This window comes from Coffea arabica, chromosome 2e (genome assembly GCF_036785885.1).
Source record: "Coffea arabica cultivar ET-39 chromosome 2e, Coffea Arabica ET-39 HiFi, whole genome shotgun sequence".
Classification (NCBI taxonomy): domain Eukaryota; kingdom Viridiplantae; phylum Streptophyta; class Magnoliopsida; order Gentianales; family Rubiaceae; genus Coffea; species Coffea arabica.
In genome coordinates, this window is record NC_092313.1 from 58,849,573 (window position 1) to 58,868,296 (window position 18,724).

Consider the following 18,724-nt stretch of genomic DNA (forward strand, 5'->3'; position numbering starts at 1 on the left):
TAATTTTCCTAAACTCCAATTTTGACCAACATTTTCTCATTTCTTTACCCCTCTTGGCTGAGACATGTAGAGAGAAAAGAGAGGAAAAACCTTCATCTTGTTACTTCAATTCTTGTCCAAATCTTGAGTTTCAACCAACCAAATCACAAACTACACCATACAAGTGATCATTAGGGAAGTTAAAGGTGTTGGTGGAGTTGTTTTGGAGGAGGAAAGATTAAACTCCTACCTTTCTTGTGGTTTTAAGGTATTTTGCCAAGAACATCCTCTTTACTTCAATTCATTGCTTATTAGTGGTTTTTAGTTGTTTTAGATGTTGTTTTGTGGAGGATTAGCACTTGAATACATGAATTTCATCTTGGATGATAACCTGCCCTGCTTCTGCCCGGTTCTATTTCACCTTGTTAGAGGCCGAACTAGTCTTAGCACAAAACATGATGAAGATTTGTCTCCGTCGCTCTCTCTCTTCTACTCAGACTCCATCTCCATCAACCAACTCTCCTCCTTGGTTTACCCACTAGCTTGCACTCGTCTTACTCACTCTCCCACCAAAGTGGATCAAGCAACGGGAGCTCGAGAGATTATATTTATTTTTATATTTTTTTTAGTTTGGGTGATTGTTGAGGGGATTCCCTAAGGGATTTTATAAAATTGGATTAAATTTGGAAAAGGTGTAGTTGGGATGTTGCATATCCATTGTGACTTGATATCTTGAGTTGCAGTTGGTGTTGATGGTGCTGGTTTTCATATTTACAGAACTTTGACCAATTTCAATTGAAAGTTTGCTTTTATCAAACTTGATGAAGATGATTTGAACAGTTTGAGAGAAATCGTTGAAGTTTGGGAAGTGTGGGTATGTGATCTTGGGTATGTGATTTTTACAGATAGGGGGACATTGGAGGTGATGTTGCAGGATCCCCATCTGGAAGCAAGGAAAATTTTGAAGGAAAAAAAAAAGAAATTAATTTTGGCCTTAAAAAAAATTAAAGAATACTTAATAGATTCCCATTGCAATACAACTGCCAAACAAGTGAAAAGAAATAGCCAAAACCCATTACCATTGAGGACCTTTTGATATCCATTGCCATTATCATTCCGGAGTATTACCAAACAGGTGGTAAAAGGATTTATTATTTCTGAGGATGCATATATGAGAGGTTACAGGTACTAAAGAACCTGTCCTGTCTCCTTTTCTTTTTTCTCATTTTGCTTTTCACTTTTTCCCTCTTTTGGAGGTGGAGAGGAGGGATGACGTTTTACAAACAGTGAAAAAAATAGGCCTTCTTCGAACAAGTATATGATGCCTTGTGCCAGAACAAGTTTTTTTATTCATTCGAATAGAATACATGATGCCTACTTGTGTAAAAGAAGCGGGTATTTACCTCTAAACAAAAAGAGCTACAAATCTGCAGCAATGCCACAAGCAACCACCCGATAATCATTCAATTGGTGAGGCAAGCCTCCTTCCAACACCCATAAACTCAGCTGCAAACTCCTCATCATTTTTATTCAACATGTCTTTCAAGCTACATTCCAAATTTCTGCCTTTCAGCACCCAAAATCTCGGTTTTATCTTCTTCTCCAACGAGTAACTGAAGTACCTCGGATAGTCAACCAAGTCACTCAATGGCTTTTCCATAACGTCTACAAGGAACTGTGTCTTAGGCCTCAAAACATTTTTAATGCTGTAACCAAGCAATGGAGAGAATCTACGGACCATAAACCCCACATCCTTCTTTGATAGACCAATCTGCATCAAGTACATCATCCTGCTTAACATAGCAGTGAAGCTATGTAAGAATACAATCCCAACAAGCATTCTACTCTTTGAAGATGACAAACTAAAGAATATTACCTAGGACGTAGAGCGCGATCAACATCACAGACAAAAAAATCTGGATATTTTTTAATAACTCGTGGGAGCTGATTTCTAGAAACTCCTATGCTGGAGATGAAAGCAAGCTTTCTCTTAAGAGTTTCCTCAATGCTTCCAGCAAATATCTCAGGACGGCGAGCAAGTATCCTACCAACACTTGCCTTGTCAAGGCCCAGATCTTTAAAGAACAATACCACCTACAGATGCAGGTCATACTTAGTAAACTTCATCAAATCTATTGAAGGACATAAAAAGAGGGTTGAGATTTGGTGGGACATTACTATTGCACTAACCTCAAGAAATTCCTCAGGTTTCTGCAGCAGCAGTCGAGGACTCCTAGCAATTATTCGACCCAACTTTTTATTTGCAATGTGTAATTCACTGAAATGTTCCACCATCACCTTCAGCTTATTGATTGAGCAACCCAATAGAAGTGGCCAGAATTTTATTGTATTAGTAACACTGTCTTGTGGTACCTGTTTAAAAAGAAACCATATTGAAGCAAAATGAGTATCATATAACAATATTAAAAGTGCCTGTCATAATAATAACCAGAAGGAAGAATTACATTATGGGGTACCCTCTCCAATTCAGAAATAATATCAGAACAGACTAACTCTCAGGTTGTTGATAAATCAACAAATATATGAAAAGTGAAACCAGGATCTGGTACCTTCTCCTTATCAAAGAAATCTAACACGTTTTCACAGTTTTCAAGAATGCTTGTGGAAAGAATCCATGGATACTTGAGCAATAGCATGCCAAAATCAGTATCTTCTGCACCAACCTAGACAACAGCAGAAAAGTGGTAACATGTAAGTCTGTATGCTTTCAACTGCATAACATGAAACAGCAAAAGAAAAATATAAGCACTGGAGTTGAGACATTGGGCTGCATATCACACCAGAATGAAAAAGCTACTTAGTTCCCCAACAGTGCAACTTGCAGAAAGCCAGCTAATATACCCCATTATGTTTGCAAAAAGGAACCAGCCTAACTGGATAGAGCTATACAATCAAGCATCCCAATAACCAGTGTTTAAAAATTTTTAGCGGTATTGTTCTGTGGCTCACATGTTACTTATTTAGGAAAAAAGAACAGAAATTAGCAAAAGAACTTGTGATTTAACATAGCATTGCCTCCTTATTGTCCACCAACCAAAGATACCCCAGGAAATTATCTAGATTGAAGACTGAAAGTAGCCAAAAACAATCCTACTTAATGGGGCCAAAAAAACAAGACGGCATGCCACTATGGATTAGAGGACACAAAATTGCATAGACTCAAAAATGCATATATAACAAATCCCAATACTGAACTGTCATCTGAACATTCTCTCAGCAAGTAACTGATAACTCAACCTTAACTGAAGACTTAAAACAACAAGAGATAGTGCCACAAGACAAATTTATATAAGTTATGGTGGATAAAAGGGCCATTGATTGTCACTCCAATTACATTAGTTGTATGATACTGCAACTTCAGTTGCCAAAAGTCTCCGATGCCTATTTGTCATTCAGTATACAAAGCTTTGTATCCTGGCTTTTAAATACAGGACATGAACAAGCTTTAAGAACCCAACTTATATGCATGACACTCCTGACTTGGGTTGGCATTGTCAAATGAAAATATGGTGATCCTTTTGATCTTATTCTTTTTCATTCTCCTTTTGGTTTTAGATGTTGAAGAACATTTACATGAATTGTAAATAAATAATTTTTGTGGAAAGCATCATCATGTGATTATCTAGTCATTTAAATTGATTACAGCAACAAGACCAGGAAATTTGAGATTACAAGAAAAAAATTATACTCCTCCTCCTAGAAAATATTGCACATGTATACAAACAAAGCCTTCTTAACTTATTACAGAGAAACCAACCCGCAATAACATAAACACATATGGAATGCAATTTTTGCTCCACCCACACGATTGAGAAGATAGATTAGTATCATCAGAGAAATGTGTACCTTTCGTAGGGCCAGCAGTCTTGGTTTAACTTCCTTCTCAATGTCATAGAATATTAGGGGTGGAAACAACAGAAATAATTTTCCCAAGCAACCCTCAGGAACACCAATATGGTGAAGGAATTCCACCATTAACTTCACATGGGATTCTATAGGTAGCTGCAGAAGGCCAGGAAATGATTCAATAAGCTGTGGGAACGACGCATCCCAGGAACCCAACAAATTCAGACCTCCACGCCGTGCTTGAATCTACCAATACAGAGTATAAGGTTAATGTTCCTAAATAACTATGATCAGTGAAATCCTAATGAATTCCAGACAGTTATACATGGAAATGGAAGAGGTTAGCTATAGAAAACTAAAATTCTGTTGGAAAAGCATACAAACCTTCTCGAAAAAAGACAGAGTTTGCTGCACATCCTCATCTACAGAAATCGATAGGCTCATCATCATGGTGCGGGCATACTTCCCAATAAGCCCTTGATCATCACTGTCAGAAAAGAAGATTTCCTTCACATACTTAACCTAAAGGCAAACAAAAAAATAAGCAGCCTTGTAGCTGAAAGTTGGAAGAGAAAGCTAAGGAAGAAGAAAGAAATATGCCCCTAATCCAAAGGTCAGCTTTCCTTGGTTCAGAATAACACTTTCCATAAGAGAAGAGTTTTAAGTGGTAATTGGTAGAGAACATGCTACTAGTGGAAATTAGCAGGTTAAAAACACTTCAATCTTGAAAGAATAATCAGATAACAACCATGTCCCAATCAGTGTGCTATAACAGGTTGTCTAGATATTGTAACACTTAGATGATGCCTGTGATACACAATTACATATAGCAGGTTGCTCCATCATTTCTCTCCGTTAGGCAGTTTCTTCATACCATAAAATTAGTGTTACAGTTAAGGTCAGGAGCTATTGAATAATCGTCTCAACCAGTGGAGCCGAAGGAGGGGTTTTTCTTTTCTTTTTTTCTTTTTAATTGTTCTGGTTAGTTATCTCATACCTGATGAATTAGGGTAGGAAGTGTACGGGAGGAGAGATATCGAGCTAAGTGGGAAGCAGAAGAGAGAGTAAGTCCAATGCTCTCCAAGTAGGGGAGCATACCCTTATCGCCTTTTCTTTTGGCCATTTGGTAAATCTTGTCCATAAAGGATAGAGGGGCACCAGAGGACCAAAATGCTAGTTCACCAGAGGAGGAGGACAGTTGGTCGAGGTCTTGAACACTGTGAATCAACATGGCAATGTACTTGGGAGAGCTGGAAGAGATTCGAAGAGATTCATCCTTTGAAACACCGACTTCTTGCTCAAGATACTGCCGCACGGCCTCTCTTGCTGTCTCTTCTTCCTCCTCCTCATTACAGAAGAAAGAAGACGACGATGATGGCGGCAGCGAGGGCAGGGGATGAAGGGCTATCTTCCTTGGAATTGGTAAAATCAAAGGAGAGGTACAAGCTGGAGACCATTTTTTGGAATTAAAGAAAATGGCTGGTAGGAGGAAGATACTAGAAGCATGACGATGACGATGATGATGGTGATGATTCAGGTCAGAGATTGCAAAGGAAACATTTCTAGGGACAGGGATGGCAAGAAATTTCGATGACATCCCTTCCTTTCCCTTCCTCAGTAATTCAATTGTAAATTACAGCTGCAAGAAATTACTAGCTGCTTGCCCGCTTATATCTCAGCAATAATTGGTCTGCCTAGAGATTTGCTTTACGGGATATATGCTTGATCAAGACTTGCTGCAACAATAGGAGGGGTACCTGCAATCAGATATAATCATAGCATATTGGTAAGTGGAAGTACCAGCTTGGTTTAAAAGCTTAATAACATTAATAGCATCAACTTCGTTTCCAGTTTGCAGCAGTTGTGTTCTATAGCTATCCTCAATCCTTCTCTCATCCCAGAAGTTCAGCCAGGAGGTTGGAAGCTATTCCTAGTCTTTTACTGGTCCTGCGGTCCAAAGCCCATCCCAATTCCTTGTAACCGCTCCAGCTCCAGCAGCTCCAGGATTGATTTTGAAGTCCCGCCATTAATAAGTTTCCAAAAGCCATCCTTAGGAGGAGTCTACTTAGTCATAGCTTCAGATTTTTCCTTAGGTATGGTCTGCTTAGGTCCAAGAAAGGATTAAACAGAGGTAGTTGAAAGAGGAGAGGGTTCAGGTTTGACAACCTAAATACATAGATTTATTTGATGATTCCATAAGGAGCAGCAACTGAAAGAAATCACAGTACCCCAAAGAATTTAATAAAAATGGGAAGCAGTTTTTTGCAAGGCAGGCTATTTCCATTCATTCCTCACAGCTTAAGTGATGATCCATACTTATCTCCCTACATTTACTTAGAGCCAAAGGCTTATGGCATTCGGAAAACTTCTAAGAGGTGATTAACATTCTCCACCTATATTGGTTAAACAAGAAGGAGAAGGTATAAGGGATACTTTTCTTCTAAATAAAAAGTTTATGGTAGGTATACACCTTTCAGAGTGGCATTTATTGCCAAAGTGTTCATCCACCAACCAATCCAACAAATTTTCCCACTTTAATCTCTTTTTCCCACAATTAGCAGAAACTTATTCAAAACTATAATTAAAACTTCAAACTAAAGTCGCCAAAAGATGAAATAACTTCAATTTCTTTGGAAATCAAAGAAGGCAGAGACAGGAACAAGAGCAAAGAAAATTGATGATTTAAGAAATTTTGAAACTTCTGACTCATGATGGGAACAAAAGAGTAGGCTCAAGCAACAATTGAACAAGAGCTGAGAAATTTGAGCATTCATTGTCAAGATACCATCAAAATACATCATACCCAGTAATACACAAAATCAAGAAGACACCACTGTATTAAGCACAAATATGATCTGCCTTGTCTTACAACCAAACAACAACCAACGGAAGTCTCACCTTCCAAGGACTGCCATAGCCCAAAGAGAAGATTTGGCCTCAAACCCCAACAAATGCATTAAAATAAGTATGTATTTTTAGGACAAGATTAAAAAGAATGACATCATAGATGATGATTGTGTATTTTAATGCAAGAGCAGAAAATTTATTTATTTTTTCCTAAATTCCCACTGTCAGGTAAACAAACATCACCCTTGTAAACAAATCCTAACATGACAAAAAATTAAAATAGTCACCACAAAAACCAGAAGAAAATACGGTATTCACAGAACTAAATGCAAAGAAAAGGTTAAAAGCAGAAATTACATATAATAGGAGCTAAAGGCTGCGGAATTTGTGTGTATGAGCATTGAATTGGAGAACAAGGATGAACACCCAAACACATTTTCTGGTTCAATGGAATGAGATCAATCCAGATGTTCACAAAGTTTCACCACACCAAAATACTCAGATAACAAGAAGGATTTTTCACATATATTGAAGGAAGAAATGAGAAACAAAACCATATTATCACATACCCCAAAATAAAGGGAAAGAAACTAACTGTAATTCCTCCTTCAGTGACCTCCCTTGTCTTTCTTTACCTGAGATAGTAACACAAAAATCCATAAGAACAAAATAAGCATAGTCAAAAAAACCATGAGAAAATAAACATCATGTGAGATTTCTGACCTGGCGGGTTCTTTAGAGATTGCAGATACCAGATACAAAATGCAAACCTTAAATTTGCACCCTATAACAAACATGAAATTGATTAGATACAAAGACATCAGTCTAAACGGCGAGATCAATGGAGAGAAAATAAATTAGATAAGAGAAATCTCCAAGGTAACTATGTTCCAAAAAAGAAAAAAAAGAGATAAAACAGGTTTTTTCTGGATAGATAGAGAGGAAAAATCATATTTTTATCAGGAACAGATGGAGATCGGAAAAGGAAAAAGAAAAACCAAATGCGAGCAGTGGAGCAGAAAAGGTTGACCAGATCTTCAAGCTTCTCCTATATCAGGATTAAAAAAATAAAAAGGAAAAAAAAACAGAGCAAATAAAAGGTGGATCTTGAGTGTTGTTTATCTGGGTAGTCTTCAAATATGGGGAAAAAAAGGAAGAAGAAAAAAGTGAGAATTTTCTTTTTTAGAGAGAAAAATGGAGGGAATCCATGGAACGAATGGAGGTCAGGCGATATTTTTTTATAAGACAAAAAGGAAATAGAGAGGTCTTGGGAAAAGCCAGTCAAACAATAGGCATTGACAAAGAGAGAAACAACAGGAAAGCAAATAATAAGCAAGTGAGAAGTGAAAGTCAATCAAATATATTCATCTTAAAAATTGGACTTAAAATTTTGTTTCAGGGTTGCTCCTATTCAATATTCACAAGAATTACATGGATTATTGTTTTTTGCAACTACTTGTTTAATCAAACTTTGATATCTATTCTATTCCCACAGAATATGTGACTATTGAAAACTCCCAGAAATGGAACACAAAAATGAACATATATAGGCAAGGCAAATGATAAAGAAGTTTCTACAAGTTACTCTCCAATTTTTTCTTTTATCAAAAATCCCAAAATTGGTCCAATGTGGGTGGTCATAAAGTTTTCCTAATCTCAACACTACCAAGAACACCAAGCTTCAAAGCAGATTCATGAAGTTCACTATTCCCTGATTTTCACAACCCACATTAGTTTGTTAATCATTGTTAATTGAGGCATACTTCACACACCTCACATGGTTTGAAATTTAACTACTTCAACTATTAACAGTTGAGTTTTTAAGCCAAACGTTGAAAAAATTATGTGGATAGCATTCTTAGCAAAGCAAATGTGACATTCCAGGCCTTAATCAAACATTATTGATCCAAACCCAGGAAACAAAAAAAGAGACCCCATGGAATTTCACTCACTTGGCTATAAAATGTTGTCCAAGAAGTGTAATAACTGCTGCAAAAAGACAAAAAATGACAAAAGTCGTTACCAACTAACAAAAACAATCTAACAGAAACAGTCAATATACAGCCTTTCACTCTGAATTTCTTACATTTAAAGAGTTGCTGGCAATATCAACTGGAAAATGAAACTTTCCAAGAACATGAAAAAAAGAAGTTAAACGATTGCATCTAAGGAAATAATCATAAGTTCCAATGCAAAAGGGTGAAAGCATAGAATATTGGACATCAAGGATGATAACTGAATGGAGCTGCTTAAAAAGACGTGACAATCTCTTAATCATGACTACATTGGAATTTTAGGGAATACTTCAATAAGAGGCAAAACTTTCTTTCCATACTCCATTTCTTGGAGTAGAAAATTACAGTTGACTTCTGATACGAAAAAAAAACAAAAAACAAAAAACAAAAACAGAGACCTAAAAGTGCTTACATAGAACAAACATTTGACACAGAGCAAAGAATTTCCAATCATTCATACTTGGCATCAAATTTCTATCTCTCAACCTATAGCAAACATTTGGAACTTATTAGAGAATAAAAGAAAATTTAACCAAGAGAAAAAAGTACACGTAGAACAAGAATGGAGAAGCCAGCAGTTTTCAGATAGAAAGAAAGAAAGATAAGAACAGATTGGGTTTTGTTGACATACAAGCTTCGAGTAGGAGGGAATTAAGCTATGGAAAATTTTTGATCGGAATTGATTAGTCTTCTCAGCATTGAGCCCAACCCCTCTATTGCAGATACAGAAATTTGATGGGGGACCACTGGTTTTCCAACTCCCAGTATTTTACCCACCAGCAGAGAGGGAAATAACGTTTTTTTGAATAGAAAGGAGAGGGGAGAGTTTTTCTCTGAGGTCTTTCGGACAATTTTTTGCAGGAACACTGACATGGGATAACTCCAGCAACACCTCTGCCCATTCGTCAGATTTGGCATCAACCAATCTAACAATTTACAATTCTTTCATATCTTGCTCAATATAATTATTTACTTTTTAACCACACAGACACACATACTAAAAAAGAAGAAAGAAAAAACCTTGTTCTATTTTTTCCACTTGACCAGATGTTCAAGAAAAAAAAATTCAAGCCCAAGATAAAAGAGACAAAAGAAAGAAACCTTTGAGAGCTAGGAAACAGAGATTACACGAACAAACATGAAAAATGCTTTATTTCTCTACATGTTAAAAACCCAGAAAACCATAAGGAATGCCTTTTATACTAGAGTTCAACAAACATTTGCATGGAAGAAAAAAAAAGAAATGATCACAAAGAAAAACCTGCCATTAGTTGCTGTTCATTCTTCTTCTATCACATAGCTGCCATTAAAACAAGAAGCCAGTTTTAGAAGACCAAAAAAATAAGGAAAAAGAAAAATAAGGAAATTGTAAAATAAAATTAAAAAACTGACTAAAAAATAATCAGCTGGTGGGTAAAATAATGTCGAAACCTCCATTAAAATCATAATCACTTCCTCTTCAATCTTCATCATCTTCTTCCACCTAAAAAACAAACGAAAAAAAATACTGAAAAAGGTCAGCTAAATCGTTAAAAGAGAGGGGAAAAGAAAAAGAAGCATAGAAGAAATAGTTTTCTAGTACTTAGGAACGAGGAATTATTAACCATGATTACTCGAGGGAGGAGCGAAGGAAGAGGGAGATGAAGAAGGGAAGAAAACCAAGAAAGAATATATCAACCCTTTCTGTCTTGAGCCCATCGTCCACCAAATCCCTTCACCAACTTGTCACAAGAAAGTATAATCTGGATAATTAGACTGTAATCTCTTTCCCGTACAAACAAAAGCCACAAATTGAGGGGAGAAAGACCCCTGCGGCTGCTGAATAGAGCCTTTTTATCCGGAGGATGGCAGCAATACAGAGTGGCAATTGCTGCTGCTTGCCCCAAAAAAAATTCAGAAACCTACCTTCTAGTTTTCAACAGTTTCACTTAGCACACCTTAACTTTATAAAATATCACTTGCCTACCCTATTTTTAACTTTTTATAACATTGTCAACCCATTTCAAAATATATTATATAAAAACTTAAAATATACTATTTAAAAACTTATTTTTGAATAGTGAAGATATTTTCATTTAAAATGAACCCTTTGTTATCCTACTTTTTTTTTCAATATTGAAAGCATATAGTAGAAGATTGAAAATAAAAACAACTGTGCAAATGTATAATATTGATGGAATTAATATAACAGTGATATATTAACATACAAAAAATTTTGTTTAAACAAAGTGTTTTGAAATCCAAAAAGATTATTCCCTTATTGTAAAGTGTTTTTGGTCAATTTGAGGAGTTTTTCAAATTTTTAGAATTTTTAAAATTTTCTAAAATTGTTGTCTAGATTGTTGGCTTCAAAAAAAAAAAAAAAAAGACATCACAATGTTTATATTTACAAACTCATTTGACCTTTTTTCAAAGACCGAAAAAGATTGTCTTAATTCGAAAGTGTGGTGGATGAATTTAAGAATTTGTGAATTGCATACAATTTTTTTTTAATTTCTAATTTTTGTCCAAATCAATGTCTTGAAAACTTGAAAAAAAATAAAATTTTGAACCATATATTTAGAAATTTATTTGAGGTGGTTTCAAGGTACAAAGTGTTACCTCTTCATTATAGAATTCTCGAGTAACTTTAATGAGTTTTCTAAATTATTTAGAATTTCAAAATTTTATTATATTTTTTTGCTTAGACTAATGATACAAAAATTATTAATAGAACTTTCAACCTTATTAATACCTTGTAATTCCTAATTAAAAAATCATATCCACCAAGTTTTTAAAAGTTAAGGAATTAACTAGATTTGTTATGCAAATAAATTGGTTAACAAGAAAAGAGCAATATTGAAATAAAAATATATTCTCTATTCACAAAAGAATTTTTTAATAATATATTTTGAAATGAGTTGACAATGTTACAAAAAGTTAAAAATAAGAAAAGCAAGTGATTTTTTTCAAAATTTAGGAGTGCTAAGTGATATTATCACAAACTTTAGTGGAAATTTCTGGAATTATCCCAAAAAATCACATGCCGAGCAGGTGAGAAGGCGACCATCCTTGAGCAACCCTCAGTGGCTTTACTATATACTACTATGCGGGGAACACCATGCATCGCACGGTGAAAGCATGCAAATTGTCCAATCCTGCCGATCTAACTTACAAATTGTTGTGATGATAAATGTTGAATTATTCGGGGTCATACAATTAGGAGGCATATAATTAGTAAAAAGAATTATTGAATTAAAAAGGTGAGTGAAAAATGCAATTCAGTGTCATTAAGAGTACAACTCTTCAATAGATCCAATATACACAATATGATGCATTGAAACAAAAATTGTTCACTATATTTACAAACAAAACCTCTTATTTAAAATGTAAAGGGTACACAATTTCTACAATTATATGTAGCCAAAAATGAAGAATAAATAATCACTGCAGATCCACGTAAGACAAACATAGAAATAACTCCGATCTTGATTCTAGGGGTGCATGGCACTTCTATCATGATAATACAAGGGAAACGGTAAGAGTTCTTTCACTCTTCGGGTTTTGACTCATTGCTAACCAAAACAAGCCAAACATTTAAGCATCCTCTCAAATAATTTACTTAATTTGAACTCAGACCACACAATCAAATAGCAGCAAATATAATGATATCTGATTGGGCCTAGAACAACAAAGCCTAAAGAAGTGTTAGATTTTTTAAATGAGGTCCTTTAATCTCCATATCTTAACTAATAACCTACACATACAACAACAGAAACATATTCCAAGCAAAGTGAAGACAATTCTCTTAACAAATTTAGCAAGTCAACTAAATGTTGAACTCAAAGTCATAGCTCAGGAAGTCCTCATCAATCCATTTTAGTTGTGAGGTTCTCTCACAAGCACAAAGGAGCGGACAAGGAAGGGCCACGTGGCCATACATTCAGTAGGAACCAAAACAACAACGTTTGAATTAGTGAGGAGGTAAAAAAAATAGAAGAAGTGCTGACAGTAACGGACCCATAACGAAGGGATTAAGGGCGGGAACGATCATCAGATAGACCATTCCCAAGTGGTCTCCTCACAAGATTGGACGTGAGGTGAGAAATGATCCATGTCAACTACTTCTGTTGATGGGCAAAAAACGTCGCCATTCCACAAAAGAAAAAGTTTAGCCCTAACGGGATCCATTTAGAGAAAACGGAAGAATTGAAATTTTGAAAATCAAGTTAAAAATTTGAATTAGCTGCACAAAACAAAACCAAGGGAAGAAAGTGGGTTTGGTATGTCAATGTAGCAATTGACACGAAACTAGGTGGAGATAGTTGGGGTATGGTTTTGCGTGAAGAAGGAAGAAGGCAAACAGTGCAGTTAGAGTGTTGTGGAGCATTTTGAATGAAGATCGAAGGATTAGTTTGATTCTGTATGTAGCTTTGGGAGGTAAAACAGTAAGAGAAGGTGAAAGTTGGCAGGAAAATTCACGAACGATGCGTGCAAGGCAGGCGGCAAGGTAGAAGCGAATAGAGGAAATTCATCATCTCACGTTGCCAGATTTATCATGCAACTTAATAGCAGAAGCAATCGGGCTCTCCAAGTTCAGTGAAACATAAAGCGCTCAGCGGACCAAGGTAACGTGACTGAACCATGTTAGCAACTGTGGCCAATCATTTGTCACCCAATACACATTTGTCAAATGAAAGATGAAATTAGAGTCAGTAAAGACATAATATGAAGATGATAAAAGAATAGTGAAGTTCTACCGTGTGTGTGTGTAAGCGTTCAGCTTTTCAGTGATGGATTATAATGGGATAGTAGTATCCAAAGATCTAGGGGTATGTATTCAAGTAAAGCGTTGAGTGGAATAAGAGAAAGAGAAGAGAAACAAAGTCACATTTAACAAGTGAATGAATGTACATCTTGTTGTAAATAAGTTACAGGTTATATCCACCGTATTACAATTGATATGAATCATTGTGCATCCAGTAGTTGTTCCATGTTCATTACGCAATCTTAGTTTGCCCCTCTCCTGGCCATGCAGTATGTATAAAATGGAGGTATAGAGTTAAATAAGGTGAAATAGAAGAAAAGGCATGTATGTGAATAATAAATGGGTATACCTGGTGTTGGCAGTAAATTACATGATATAAAAAATATATTATAATGAGTAAAAAATGCTGGTTTGGCTCTCAAAATGCAGAAATAATAGAAAATGGGGAGTTGGCTCAGGAGGTAGACACTAACGAATAACATAAGATCCAGTGAAACAAAGCACCTAGAATCTAAATATAATCACCAGAGTGGATGTACATACCGTTAAAATATACTTATACCATGTGACCAACACATTACAGTCCGTATAAATTAGTGTACATGGAGTTGTATTTGTACATAGATAATGCCGTTGTCGTAGAGGAAAAGTAAAGTGATGTGAATCATTAATCATATTGATAGGCGTAATAATAGGGCTTGGTATATGAGTAATGTCTATAACATAACACATATTATGAATGGTAATATACATTTATGTTGTCGCTTATGTATATACTATTCATGAACTGTTGCAAATTAGGGTGTTTGATGCATAATTGGTAGGAGCTGAAATAATGGATAGCAGCAAATTGTAGAAGATAAGACCTCTGAATTAGGAATGGAGTTCAATAGTGAAAAGGATGCGTATAAATTTTACAACAAATATGTCTTTAAAATGGATTTTAGCATACGCAAAGACTATTTAAATAAAGACAAAGAAACTGTAACCACGTCTAGGAGATATAGTTGCTGCAAGAAATGTGTGAAACTCAATTATGAAGGTGATGTGATGCCAAAAAAGATACGGGCGCTGACAAAAATAGGGTGTGGAGCTAAAATGATTATCGTGTTGCATGGAGAGACAATGAAGTACCGTGTGCATGACTTTGTCTTAAATTATAACCATAAATTGCAAATTATTCAATATTCGCACATGATGCCATCACAAAGAAAAGTGAGTGAGGTTCAAGGATTCCAAACTGAAATAAGCGAGGATGCCAGACTTTTACTGAAACAGAGCCATGAGCTTATAGGAAAGGAGGCAGGTGGGATGAGTAATATGAGATATACTCAAGATGGCCTTAAATGATATCTTCGTATGAGACGGGAAAGGAGCTTGAAATATGGAGAAGCGGGTAGTATGCTGAATTATTTTCAAAAGCAAACACTCGAGAATCCATCCTTTTTCATGCCGTGCAGCTCAACTGTGAAGAGCAGATAATGAATATCTTCTGGACTGATGCAGGAATGTTAATTGACTACAACTTTTTTGGAGACGTAGTCACATTTGACACAACTTACAAAACAAATAAAGAATACCGGCCACTTGGAGTATTTGTGGGTTTTAACCAGCATAGGCAAATTGTGATATTTAGTGCTGCCCTTATGTATGATGAGACGATAGATTCTTTCAAATGGGTGTTTGGTACATTTCTAGAAGTAATGTGCGGAAAGCATCCAAATACCATACTAACCGACCAAGATCACGCCATGGCAACCACTCATTTACTTGTGATGCCCCAAACATTTCACGGTCTATATACGTTTCATATAAAGCGTAATTTTATGAAACATCTCGATAATCACTACAAGGAAAATAGTGATGTTCCATATATATTTGGTGCCTGCATGTATGAGATCGAAGAAGTGAAACAATTCAACAGGGTGTGGGAGGCAATGATGAAGAAACACAATCTTGAAGATAATGAATGGCTTTCTGGGCTGTATCGAATTTGCGATAAATGGACAAGATGCATGATGAAAGAAAATTTGACCACGGGAATGCGAAGCACCCAACTTAGCGAAAGCCTAAATGCAGCAATTAAAAATTATCTAAAACTGGACCACGACCTTGTCCAGTTCTTTAGACATTTCAATCGCGTGGTTGATGAAAAGAGAAATAATGAACTCACCGCAGAATATGAAATGAGGCAAAAACTCCCCATGATACGGTTGAGGCAAACACCTATACTTATGCATGCATCAGAGACGTATTCACCTACCATATTTGTTACATTCCAGAATGAATATTGTGAGTCAACAGCTATGGTTATTTAGGGCAACAGGATGCAAGAATGTTTCTGGAATTTGCGGACATGAGGTATGATAGAGGACCTGAAAGAACAGTGATATTCAATCGGAATGATCTAAATGTACGCTATAGTTGCAAAACAATATGAGAATGAAGAGATTTTGTGTGGACATACGTTGAAGGTATTTGATACCGTAGGCATAAAGACAATTCCTCCTGAATACGTTAAAAAGCGATAGACAAAAAGAGCTTAGGCTGGGACTGTTTTGACCGGCGAGAACGAGAAATTGTGGCTGATTCAAAAATAATCATTTTAACTTGTTATCAAGAGCATGTTCCAGCCATGATTAAGGTTGCTACTCAGGCAGCAATGTCGGAGAAGACCACTAAACTAGTAATTACCGTTATATCAGATTTGGTAAAAAGAGTTGAGCTCCTCCTCTCAGAAAACGAAGAGCAAACTTTACAAAATTCCAAAAATATGAATGTGGAGGAACGTGATCAAATTCAATTTGTAAATGAAATGGGAGAGGCGGTAATCGCAAGAGGTATTAAAAAGCGTGTCGGTGGGAAGAGAAGCAAATTGATGCGAAGTTTGGTCGATAAATTTGACAAATTAAAAAGAAAATCTAGATTGTCAAGAACTATACAGACTATAGTATGGATCCAATTTTATTGATGATAAACATATTTGCTAAAACAATATTATCGTGAGTATGTTAACTAAAGTGTAGGTATCATTCATTATGAAATAATATTATTGTCGTGTCAATAATACAAGTCTCAGAATCGAAGCCGACATCGATTTCATTTGATCGACACACATTTATGGGATGCCGTTCATCTACTGATTCAGTTTCGGTTAGTATAAAATGATCATGGTTTTAGTTCTTATTTGGATGTTTCTAATAGCATAATTAGTTACATTGATGTTACATTATGTGATAGTTCTGTTACACCTGTCATCCCTCCTGATATACCAATTTTGTCTAACTTATACTATTGTTTGGCCCTCCGAAACTCGTAAATGCATTCAATGAACTAGTCAGTGAATGGCCCTGCAAACGCTGTTTCTCCCGATATCGAACAAAATGAAATGATATGCATACACTTAGTACAGAAAGTAAAGACTTTGTTGTTCGTATCATGCAACTACTTTTCTATTTATTGTAATGGTGGTGACCCCAACGCTCCCAAAGCATACATATTATGTAGTTAACGGATGCTCACTTTAATAACATATTGTTTTATATTATCCGAAGGTCCACCGTTTGGCTAATCAAGGGCCACCTGCTACTGTCCCTACCGAATGGATGCACCCCAAATTTTCTGTTTTTTCCAAACATAACTCCCTCGGAGATATCGTAACAGTCTGATATATCGTTTCTGTTATATTGTCTAGTCCAGTTTAGATTTGTAACTGAGCAATATAGGCACTGCTAATAATTTGTTGACAATTGAATAGTTGTATTGCATAATGAAACAGGAGCATGTGGCAATTTCAACATACTGTGATATTGATACAAGTCATGTATTTCCACCATCGCTCCAGATGACAAACTTTTATCATTACAGTACATGTTTATGTAGTATTGTTAATTGGGTATTTGGGTATCGTATATCATTTAACCATATGTTCCATTAACTATATTGGTTGATTTACCATCGTTACGTATTTCAGGAAAGAAATAACACCCAGGGCTTGCGCCCAACTGTTGACGTCTCCTGGTCATCACTATTCTAATTTATTACCATTTATATTTTTTTCTTTTTTTTTTCTTTGCAAATATCTATTTCTCACATCACAGAACTATTACCATTTATATATATTTGTTAATTAGTTACTATTATCTTTTGCTTTATCTCTATTTTGTGCACGTGTAGGTGCTATTGTTAATTATGTATATATATATATCGATTTATTATTATAATTATTATCTTAGTTTATTCCACTTATATTTATATTTTTTTATTATTTATATTTCTCTTTAATTGTTTCATTTATATTTATATTGTTATTATTTTAAGCATTTAAAAAAATCTAATACCTATCTTATATTTTATGCTTAATCTAATAACGATAGATTAAAATGTCTCATATTTCTATTTAAATATCTTAGGTCTAATTAAATAAACCTAACTGACTAAATCTTTTAAATTATACACTTATTTTAGATTGGATCTTGAAAATTAGTTCCTATGTTAGTCCATAAGATGTGGGCTAGTTTTATTTAAAATTCAACTATTGGGCAATCATTAAACCTATACTATATATATATATATATATATATATATTTCCAAATTTTGTAAAAATTTTTTTTCATTGGTTGGCCGAAAAGGCCAACCTTCCCTTTACCTACTGTCGCCAGCAATCTCTCTCTTTTTTTTTTTTTTAAATTGGTTGGCCTTTTGGCGAACCTTTCTTCTGGACCAAGGTTGCCCGCAAGGCGACCTTTGCCTATCTCTCTTTTTTTTTTCTTGCATTGCTGAAGCTTGGCTTCAAGAACGGCGTACAACAACCGCTGCTCATCCACTCCTCTTTTTTTTCTTTTTTTTTCAACGATTTGTGTAACCCTATTCATGCCAAAATTAAAATCTAATACCCTATTCCTACTAATCCTCCTAAATCTCTCATACAAGCATATATACATATATATATATATATATGCAACGTAATATGCATATTCGTAAAATCTTTGAAATAATTCATGAAACTAATAAGATTTAAAAGAAAAGTCTTAATGCGAGTTCGGGACTTACAGGTCCAGGTGCCTAATTGCCCGCTTGACTGACAGTGCTGTCTTCTTCTCCTTCTCTACTCTCTGACGACTCTTGCTCTAAAGGGAGGCAGACAATGAAAGGGATGAATGATGTTATAATTATTTTTTTGTTGTTTTGATAAGTGTGCTAAACCCTAATAACCACCCACTAGTATGTGGTTTAGATAAGAGTTTTAACTGTTATGTACTTTAATCCT

The 18,724-nt window shown here is 35.4% G+C and overlaps 2 protein-coding genes across 24 annotated transcripts; one reads left to right on the plus strand and one right to left on the minus strand.

The window, feature by feature from the left end:
- Window positions 1–1,305: 1,305 nt before the first annotated feature.
- On the minus strand, window positions 1,306–10,568 carry LOC113732585 (uncharacterized). Of its 23 annotated transcripts, none has more exons than XM_072080610.1 (14): window positions 10,387–10,568; window positions 10,140–10,191; window positions 9,970–10,008; window positions 9,121–9,194; window positions 8,646–8,682; window positions 7,417–7,477; window positions 7,263–7,328; window positions 4,844–5,603; window positions 4,231–4,368; window positions 3,847–4,092; window positions 2,550–2,663; window positions 2,170–2,352; window positions 1,856–2,073; window positions 1,306–1,769 (listed from the first exon to the last, which is right to left on the minus strand). In XM_072080610.1, the coding sequence occupies exons 8-14, from the start codon at window positions 5,441–5,443 to the stop codon at window positions 1,439–1,441; spliced, it is 1,830 nt and encodes a 609-aa protein (XP_071936711.1). In that variant the 5' UTR covers window positions 5,444–5,603; window positions 7,263–7,328; window positions 7,417–7,477; window positions 8,646–8,682; window positions 9,121–9,194; window positions 9,970–10,008; window positions 10,140–10,191; window positions 10,387–10,568; the 3' UTR covers window positions 1,306–1,438. The 23 variants fall into 23 exon arrangements, with proteins under 23 accessions (XP_071936711.1, XP_071936714.1, XP_071936703.1 ...); XM_072080613.1 differs by having other exon boundaries at window positions 10,322–10,568; XM_072080602.1 differs by having other exon boundaries at window positions 10,313–10,568.
- A 3,766-nt stretch (window positions 10,569–14,334) lies between these two features.
- LOC113729212 (protein FAR1-RELATED SEQUENCE 5-like) lies at window positions 14,335–15,773 on the plus strand. Its single transcript, XM_027253536.2, has 2 exons — window positions 14,335–14,761; window positions 14,962–15,773. The coding sequence occupies exons 1-2, from the start codon at window positions 14,335–14,337 to the stop codon at window positions 15,771–15,773; spliced, it is 1,239 nt and encodes a 412-aa protein (XP_027109337.2).
- Window positions 15,774–18,724: the final 2,951 nt, after the last annotated feature.